This window comes from Macadamia integrifolia, chromosome 3 (assembly GCF_013358625.1).
Source record: "Macadamia integrifolia cultivar HAES 741 chromosome 3, SCU_Mint_v3, whole genome shotgun sequence".
Lineage (NCBI taxonomy): Eukaryota > Viridiplantae > Streptophyta > Magnoliopsida > Proteales > Proteaceae > Macadamia > Macadamia integrifolia.
Genome location: NC_056559.1, coordinates 16,422,014 through 16,432,705, shown reverse-complemented (window position 1 = coordinate 16,432,705; position 10,692 = coordinate 16,422,014). Strand labels below are relative to the sequence as shown.

At 37.2% G+C, this 10,692-nt stretch overlaps 1 protein-coding gene across 1 annotated transcript; it reads right to left on the bottom strand.

The window, feature by feature from the left end:
- Positions 1–271: 271 nt before the first annotated feature.
- LOC122074770 (glucan endo-1,3-beta-glucosidase 12-like) lies at positions 272–2,668 on the bottom strand. Its single transcript, XM_042639732.1, has 3 exons — positions 2,415–2,668; positions 1,017–2,324; positions 272–659 (listed from the first exon to the last, which is right to left on the bottom strand). The coding sequence occupies exons 1-3, from the start codon at positions 2,515–2,517 to the stop codon at positions 625–627; spliced, it is 1,446 nt and encodes a 481-aa protein (XP_042495666.1). The 5' UTR covers positions 2,518–2,668; the 3' UTR covers positions 272–624.
- Positions 2,669–10,692: the final 8,024 nt, after the last annotated feature.

Below are 10,692 nucleotides of genomic sequence, written 5' to 3'. Positions count from 1 at the left end.
TTTTCGATATGTATCCATGGCTGATACACTAAAAACTTTTTTTTTATTTTGCTAAAAGACCTGATTAATAGTCTAGTGATGAAAATGCTGGTTGTGGATTCGAGTCTTGACATACCCATTATCGCCCAGAGTTCCCTTTTTTCTAATTACCAAAAAAATAAAAATAAAAAACTGATCTCATAAGCCCACACCGATCCCATAATCTCATAAGCCCATTATGATCCCAACCGCATTCATGAATCATATGATTGGATGAGAAAAAACAGTGGAATTGATTTTCGCATCCTGAGGCGAAAAAATAAATAGATTCTTTTTCTTTAATTACATATACGAAACAAAGGCAATACATAGTATACTATACTACACTCCTTAGTCCTTCCTACTAGTACTACTAAAGAGTATTACTACTTATAAGACTACAAATGAAGTCAAATAAATGTCATCAACTCTCTCTCTCTCTAACTACGACTACTACTACTACTACTCTTTGCCAAAAAATACACAGGAAGCCCTTCCCTCCATCATCCCTTGTTCCTTAAGTTCCCAACTGATCTACAATAACAAAGTGATCATCTTCATCATCATCTTCTCCCTTGATCCCTTATCAGCTTCGATCCATCCTTTTTAGTAACCTGTAGGGAACTCGCATTTGCCAAATTCTGCAAAACAAACAATAATGGAACTCCATTAATCAATCAACCTAACTCTCAAAGAATTAATAAATCCCAAAAGCAAAAAACTTGGTCCGTGATCTCAAGGTCTTATGATGGTCTATGGTCCAACTGTGACAAAAGCACTTTTGGTTCCAAAACAGTGTTTCACACACACACACCAGAGTCTTTAAAGCCCAAGTGGAAAGTGTGGAAAATGGGAAAAGTGGAAGGCCATCCATGCTTCACCCAGCCTGCAACTTACTGCTACAGCCGCCGGCGGTGGCCGGGGATCTCAATTCTATTATACCCATTTCGTGAAGAACTAAGAAGGAAAAGGGGGGAAGTGGAAAGAAGAAGACGCACTGGGAGGTTGGGTGACGACATAGGCAGACCCTTGGAAATCACAGGTCCCCATTACTCTCCCTTTCTTCTGGTAGTAGCTGTTGAATGCGAAGGATGCGTGAGCCTCTAGTGTATTCGGATCGTAACATGGGCTACCAGGCTGGATCTGCGCGCAGTCAGCTCCTCCTTCCCCGCAAGCGTAATCCAGCGCCACCTGCAACCTCTTCTGCCCTGCTTTCCCGTTCGCCACACACCATGTCTGCCCCGATGAGCTCGTCGATACCCCACCCTTCACGGGGGCCACCTGGCTCTTCCCTCCGCCGCCGACTGGCTTATGCTGTTTCACCCCTTCCAGTGTGAAGGGTATGTCGTACACCTTCTCCTCATTTGGGTAGAAAAGCCCGTAGTTCCTCTCGGAGCTCGGACCGGGCTTCTTGTTCTCGTTGAACAGAGCAAACAGGTAGACCTCGATGTCCGCCTTGGGCCTCAATGGCGTTCCTTCCGCCGTGAGTATCTTACGCACCAGGTTGCCGTTATAGGCAGCTGCATTCTCCTCGCTCGCCCCAACCTCGTTCTCGTCTCCCTTGGAGGGCCAACCCGTCTCCGTCACCATCATCCCCAGATCGTCGAACTTCAAAGCCGACATGGCCTCAAACACCGCATCGACCTGCGCGTCAAAGAGATTGAAGTAGCGCAGCCCATTACCGGCGTCCACCACACCCGGATTCTCCCTGAAGAGAGCGTAATCCAGAGAGATAACGTCGGCATTAGCAGAGTAGGCGAAGAAAGGGTAAGCATTCACCATAAGGTAAGACCCCGTTTGCCGGAGAAAATCCAGCATGGGCTTTATCACGCTCTCAATTAGCTCCGGTTTGAAGGATCCCGCGGAAGAAGGGTAGGAGTTCTGGAGAGCACTGAGGGCTATGGGAGAGGACACCTTAACGGAGGAGTGGAGATTAAATTTTACGAGCGCAGCTTGAACATTTTTCATGGCCGGAACAAGGTACTCTGTCACGTTGTCTGGGTCAACAAAAACCTCGTTTCCGACAGCAATGGCGTGGATTTGGGTAGCTGGGTAGTAAGCAACGACGTTCTTTTGAACCCATGCGTAGGCGAAGGATGGTCTCTTTGCCGCTATGTAGAGCTTTTCGTTTGGCAAGTCGACGACGACCTTGATGCCTGAACCAGCAAGGGCTTTAAGCACGGAGGGATCGGTGTCGTAGAGCTTAACTCTCTCGAGACCCTGAGACTTGAGGAGCTGAACTACGCTCACTGCAGAAGGGAGGTTGTTTGCTACCCGCCCGTAGTTTACTCCGAACGAACCCGCATCTGCAAATGTAAGTGTTAGACACAACCAGAAAGAGATAAACAGTAGTTATAAAGAAAATGCAGAAGGGAATAGAAATACCATGTTCTTACCTGCAGCAAATGCGAAGATGCAGAGAAGCAAGAGGAAGCAAGGAATGGTGACACGCCCCATGCTCTGGTTGCTCTGGTTCTGAAAGAAGCAGAAACAGAGCATGAGAGAGAGGGAGAGAGAGAGAGAGAGAGAGAAGAAAGAAGAAGACGAAGAAGAAGAAGAGTGGAATCTAGACGATAATGGGGATGAGGAAGTGGGTGAGTGGAGTGAGAAAGAGTGTGAGGTGGGGAAGACTGGAAAGAAAAACACAAGAGGAGGAATAGAAAGAGCGAGGGGTTAAAAGCTTGTGCGGATGGAAGGTGTGGTGGGGCCCACGAGGCAGTTCTGAGTCTTCTGACATTACCCAGGTTAGCTGTGGGAACAGGGAATCACCTACTCCGTTAAAATCTTCCGTTAACGACATTATAGGTTTTTGACGACCGTTATAACGTTGATAACATGTTGAGTTAACCCTTTCATTTCCCCAGGCATTCCGAACGTTGGGGTGGGGCAATGGGCGCCACCACATCGCAGCGTGCCAGCTATGGATCCACCAACTTGACCGTTTTAACAGTCATCAGATCATAGGGCCTTACCAAAAAAATCATAGGGAACGATATATCATCTTGGCCGTACACCTGTCATGAGATCCAAATATTTTTTTTTTCTTTTTTCTTTTTTCTTTTCTTTTGGGATCAATATATCGTTATGATATATTTGGATTGGGACTTGGGAGAGAGGTGTCAAACGGGCGGTGTTGATTATTTGGTTTAGTTTTGGTTTCATTTACATCTTAACAAGGTGAAATCAAAATCGCACTAAGTGGGAATAAGGTGAAATCATAATAATTTTTATTTAGTTTCGATTTTAACGGTTTATAATCAGTTTTTGTTATTCAATTTACAATCAATTTACATGTGGTTAATAGTGTCATTTTATAAAATGGTTTACATCTTACCGTTAGTATAAATTCTACATATACTAAACTTACTTTTATTTTGCCTAGGACAATATACTTTCTACGGAAAAGACTATGATAAGTAATTAACTATGATCCTATAAATTAGGAAATCAAAGATATGTGATTGTGTGAAAGTAAAACTCTCTTCTGGTTTAGTACTTTTTTTTTTTTTTTTTTATAGAGACTCATCAAAATTCAAAACACTTTAAGTCTTTAATATTAGGTGCCGGTTAACCATCAGTTTTTCAGTTCTAAATCGAATCAAACCGGAATTATGATCTATAAAATCAAAACCGGATCAATTTATTACGGTGCAATTCGATTTGATTATAATCGGTCAGTTTCAATTCCAATAAACAGTTTCGATTATATTTTGACACCTTACTTGGGAGTACATAATTGCATATATATCATGGTTCATGGGTGGCACATGTGTGATTTGTTATTGATAGTGGATGGATGGAGGAGATGATCTAGGATTTTGACAACTCATTATTAGAAATGGTATCAGTCAAGGTTGATACCAATCCGATATCAATCTAAATCGATTAAGATTAAATAAAACAATTTTAGAAGGCAATGTGACCTCTACACCTAGACACATAAAGAGACAAAATGATCACTCCACCCTCATAAAAAAAAGCAACATCGTATGATGCTTCTAAATTTACTTTCATAGGCATGGATTTAGGGGTTTGTTGCCCAAAAGAAAATAAATGGATTTAGGGAAACGTCTCGATTTTGGATTAAATTGACCTGTATCAGTTGATTTTGCCCTTGCTTTTTTTTTTAAGTACAAATTTTTACTATTTTATCCCTAAAATGATACGGATGACTTATTTGGATCGGTTAAGAATTGTGTATTGATCTCAACCAATACCAGTAAGATATGACCAATATGATCAATATAATACTGATACTTTAAACTATGTTTATAGATCTTTTAGGGATCCCTCTCCCAATGTCATATAAGAAAATAGTGCTTTGGGACTGAAGAGCCGAGGTTTGATGAATAACTAATGTTCTTGAGCAGATTTTATTGACCAGTGGGGCCTCTTCATAAATCTTTGTATAGAAAGTTTTCGTTGAATTACTTTTTCCATTCTTCTACCCAAAAAAAAAAAAGAATTACTTTTTCCATTCTACCAGAGAAAGATTACTGTGCCACTTGTAAATTGACCTTACAAACCTGAACCGATCAACTCGATCAATTGAACAAAGCTGAATCGAATCAAACCAATTAGAAACCGATAGAATCCAAAGATCTATAAAAATCATGATAAGATCTATACATGGTAAATTGAAATTAAATTGGATCAAATTTGATAAGAGAAAATTGAAATAAATTAAAGGGAAACCAAATTAAACCAAGCATTGTCTTATTGGACCAACTTCAGTTTCTCCCATTATCAATCCTAAATCAGTTCAATCCAATAGAATCAAAACCAAACTAATTGCTTGACACCCCTAATGATCTGGATTTGGCTCATCTCTAATTCTCTATCAATTATTTATCTGATTGTGACATGTGTCATATTCCAATCCAATGGTTATAGATCAAATCTATTGTCCCCTAAAAACAATCATTCCGCCAACAAAAAATCAGGATCTGACCTGATTCTACCATTCCATAAGGATTTAGCTCTTCTCCAATTCTTCGTCTTTTAATCTCATGAACCTAAACGTAAAAATCCTGCAAACCTGAACATATAAGAGGGAAAGGAAACAAGAGGAGAAAAGAATGAAACCAAGAAGAAAGAAAAATTGACACCATATAATATGGTAAGGTTGCTTGACACACCAAACTATTCAACATATTATATGAAAATTGGAATCTTAACAAATTTTTACTATTTTACCCCTGACAGTCAGGGGATCAGTCTCAGATACCAATCCAATACAGTCAGTACGAGACCGATACTTGAAACCATGGCTCACACTACTTACTACTATTAGCTATTATAATCTCAAGTGTACCTTAAATAAATAAACAAATAAATAAATAAAGGGTAATTTACAACACCACCTCATGGAGAATGCCATAATTATAAATACATTTCATCTATTTCACCAAATTAGACTCAAACCTTCTACCATCAGTCACTGTTAAGGAATATACCTTATATACTTATGTTAGTAATTATATTTTACTTTAAATATCAAAATACCCTTACTCAATATATTAGTGTTTTACTCATGCAGGCAAAAATGTCATTTCATAGTATTTCTTAACGGTAATTGACAATAGAGAAAATTTGGACCGTTGTAACTTCAATTATTTATTCAAGAGAAGCAACGGTGCAGAGATAAACAGATATGAGAGGATTGGGACAGTCTTGTCAAATGTGTGTTGCGTTCTGTGCCTTCTTACTATGGAATCCAAACTCTATTCTATTCTATTATGTATGGAGTGATCGTCTAGATTTTGGTTACGAACCTTTCCTTTCAATTACTTCCTGATTCCTCCACCTCCACGACACCAACCCCCAATTGTTGAACCTATTATTTTTACTAAAAAGAAAAATTGTTGATCGAACATATTATGAGTAATTATTAAGGTTATCATGAATAATTACTTATTGCTTATTACCAAAAAAAAAATAAAGGAATAATTACTTATTTCTTAAGGCTATTACGATTTACGAGTACTTATTACTGGCAATAATTATAAAGTCACCCATGTTGAACTTTGAAGCTAACTCCATTGATGGCAGAGGATGGAATCTGGAATCTGGGTAGGACTTTGAAGTTTGGATACACTACTTTGGAATTAGAAAAGAAGCAAAGATTATCACTAAAATATGCTATATGAAGTTTTTTAATTTGAAAGACCAATTGATATTGCTATAAAAGTAATTTTTCTTTATTTTTTTTTATATTTATAGAATAAAAATAATTAAAAATAAATATCAATCCTATCATAGGCCGTAGGACATTAATTAAAATTAGGTCTTATTGGGTTTGAATTGGTAGTTTTTTTTCAAATTCTATTCAAGAAAATGGAATCTCATGTTTTGATTCGATTTCTAAAATCACGATTTTTTTTTTTTTCCATTAAAGCTGCATTTTATATACATTTTTAGAATAATCGATTATTTTCTATATTTTCATTTCAAAATCTTCACACCTCTTGGATAATGTGAGATTACAAAAAGTTATGTTCCAGGAGAGGATCTAACCTCACATACTAGACCCAAAATAATTCCGAGAATGCATGCCACACACAAACTAAGTGAAGGATAAATAAGAAATGAAAAAGGGAGATGATTAAACTATCTAATAGAGAGCATTGAGTGAAGAAGACAATAAACTACCCACCAACAGTGTATCTAATCTTAACCAAACAAAAAAAAATAGTGAATCAAATATTGAAAATTGGAGTACGTATACATTATAAAATGACAAAATATGACAACAACGTCAAACTTACTTGGTGGAGTTGGTAAGAATATTGAGTGATTGACAGATACCATGAAAAGAAGTTTGGGTAAAGATCTTAAAGAGGCCTTTGTATTGATATATATGTTTTTAATACATTACACACATGGAGAGAACATGAATGTTCTTTGGTGTCAGAAAGGAACAATCTTAACTCATTTCTTTATGGCTCACAGCTTCTTTTCCTATATATGTATAAATACACTGTTTCCCAATATCACATGGGTTGGTAAGTTTGGCATATGGTTCACAGACATTATAAATTCACTCATGACTCCATCCCCCACCCCTCCCGCACCCTCACACATAGATCTAAGCTAGAATGTCTCTACTAACACCCCCCACCCTTAAAAAATAAAAATAAATAATAATAATAATGTTTCTCTCTTCACATACATGTAAATACACGCAGACACACAATAATATAGGGCTCATCTGCAATTGATTATACATTAAAAAAAAAGAAGTTTTCCTTCACCTATGGAAAAAAGAGAATCTCTATAGCTATCGCCCTGACATTTTATTGGATGAGGAAGTTTCGTGAACAAGGGATAGAAATTGTCCACAGGACTAATCAAGCCAAAAACCTGGATACCAGTCGTTAGCAAAAAAACAAGAACAAGGGATAGAAATTAATGATAAGCATGAGTGTTTAATCATATCATCAAATCACTGTGGAGGAAGAGATTCTCGATGACATGAAAGAAAAAAAAAATTGTGATATTTCTCTAGTGGCAAAGAAACCATTGGTTGTGCTATAAGTGCTACACCACAAGTTGGGCATCAGCTCGAAAACAAAACACAAGATTAGACTGGGCTGAGCTGCGCTGGGCTTAGCTGAGTTTGGGTTTTTTTTTTGGTTAGATTGGATTAGACTTGGGTTGATGTATTAAATAGCAAATCCAAGATCAAGCCTAAAAAACCCAAACAGAACATAAGTTTTCATGCATGCACAATATTTTTTGGTAGAACATGCATGTAGAATATGTGTTCATACATGTATGACATGCACTTGTCCTAATTATGGATGCTTAGGCTTCGTTTGGTATGCATTCTTGGATCCTCTTAGGTCAATAATGTGTTCTAAGATATTAAAAATAACTCCAAAGGATTGAAAGGACAGTGCATTAAGTTGTTTGTAAGTGCCAACTTAATCCTCTTCCTAGGGATCCCAAATGAGGGATTCTTATGAAAGTTGCCACTCCAACTATCGTCCATGTATGATCCATATTAGATTTTTAATAGATTTTTGTTCAATTAGTATTAGAATTATTGGATAGTGTACTTCAATTTGAATGAATAATAGATACAAATTAAATGGAGGAGGTTAGGTATGCTATCGGATTTCCTGAAACTAGCAGCTCAATCAATGGGAAAACTATGATAGGAGGGGCATCAAAGATTTTTCCAACGGGGGAGAAGAGAGATAGACACATATCTAGGTATACCGGTAGCATACCCAGCATTTTTCCTAAATTAAATTAAAGGGATTTTTTTATTGACACCCTTTAATTTGTCATCTTTTTTTAATCTTTTTTTTTTTTCCATAAGGATAATGGTATCATTTTAGATGTATACCTAGCATGACAATGATAATTTTTGATAACGAAATGATGATACATCCACCTTCAACTTATTTTTGAAAACCCTTTTATATGCTTATCGTATAAATCTTATGAAAGATAATACATCCACCTTCAACTTTTTTTTGAAAACCCTTTTATATGCTTATCGTATAAACCTTATGAAAGATAACGAACAATTAAGAGAATGCGATAAATCCAAAATACTATAAAAGTATCACCCATTAAGCATTAATTACTGCTTATGCATTTAAAGTGTTTATATTCTTTTTTCTGTTTTAACCTTGTCTTTCGCTTTCCACTTTTCAGGCTTTACTCCTTAGTTATAAACAAAGTCACCGTGTTGATCTCATCAAAACAAAGTAACCGTGTTGACCTTAACCCCATTAATGATTAATGAGAATTATGGTATATGGAATTCTGATGTGGGGATCTTGGTCATTACGTAGTTGTTTAGACTTCATAGGTGTCAAGAACAGACCAACGGAGGAGTCAATAGGATCCATGGTCATACTTTTTTAAAATAAAAGAAGTATTACAAATCAAGTACTGATGCATTTGAAAAAATTGATTAAGTGGTTAAAACTTTTATACATGTACTCCATTGAGCACTGTAAACTGTCAAGCCAATGCCCAGGTGTGCAATACCTTTGTTTGTTGATATTGCTTAATCTCTTGTCATCGTTTTCAATATCGACATGAATTCCATCGCAAGCCTGACCGAATTGGGTGGAAAAATGTGGAAATGTGATCATACCTTATCCATTTGGCATTTCCACATTTCTCTTAGCAACATGGCTGGACTTGTGGTGGAATTGTCATGGATATCTCAACTAAAGATAAAAGAATAAGTTATATCAAAAGATTTAAAACCATGGCTAAACCAAACCCTATAGGCTTTTGTTAGATCAAACACCAAGAAACACGAATAAAGAGAGACAATAGATCCGTACGACACAGAGATTTAACGAGGTTCACACACCAGGGTGGTGTACTACGTCCTCGGGCGAAGAAGAAGATGATTCACTATGCAGAATAAAGATTACACCCTAGCAGCGGCGAGGAAGAACTCGCCCTGAAACCCTAGCTTCGTGAAAACCCTAGAATACAATGACTCTCAACAAGCAACAGTACATTATATATATACTCCAAATAGCGGTTCGACCCATCGGGTCACGGTTCAACATCGGCCCAAGCCCTCTGCTTCCATCACAGATCTCAGAAAAATTCCCATTCGGGTCGCCACCAAAATATGTCGGATCGGGTCAATCTTCAAAACGGGTCAAGAATTCGAGACAAACTTAACAGGTTTTATTACTTTCCCAACATATATACTCCCATATACCTTTAGATGCATTTAAAGCACCCATGCCATTGGTGTAGCGAAACTCGGTTCTTGTTTTACTGTATATTATTCGATATTTGAAACAATTTTGGTATGATAAATCAGATCAAAGATAAATATTAAAACCATATCAGACCAAAGATAGATATCGGTATGGTTTTGGCTCAGTATGATTTTGGCTAGGTATGATTTCAACATAATATTTTTGTCGTTTTCTTTTTTCACCTTTTATGTATATATATAGTTGGTAATTCGGCATTTGGTACTATTGGTACATACCGAACGGTTTTATCTCAAACACAGATATGTACTTTAAAGTGTTGGGCTTGGGTTTAAATTCCCCAATGTATCCAATAAAGTTGAAAACCCTCCCCATGGTGTACCCAACCCATGAAAACGAAAAATGGACTCAGGCTTAAATAATTTAACTGTATTAGGCTTGGGCTTGGGCTTGGGCTTGGCAATGGCAATCCCTAACCCAAGGTTGATTTGAACTTACCCTTTATTGACCTGGAACTGGGCTCACTCAAAAATTCCAGCCTGCCCAAACCCATTATCATGTGTAGATACTTTAATGACTGGTTTGTTGAGCTGTAACCAAAGTTGTTTACGTTAATCCCATAATAACTGTACTTGGTCACATAAGTGCATCCAGGTTATATATCACTTCACATCGGTCTCATTGGTAAAATTGCAGGAAGTGTTGTATTCTATTTAGTTTGAATATCTACTCCCCCAGCTTTTTGATTATAGGTCTTGCCATTGGATTTCAATTCGCGTGTTTCGGTTAAACTGAACCAGTTTCAAACTAAAAGTGGGCCAATCAAAACCAAGGAGATAAGGAAGTTTTCGATTTCGATCCGATTTGCCTTGATTTGGTATTAGTTTGTAATCAGGTTATTAACAGATTCGCTTGTGTTCATTTTGGGTCTATAAAATTAATGAGAAAATCCATAATATTTTGTTTTCAG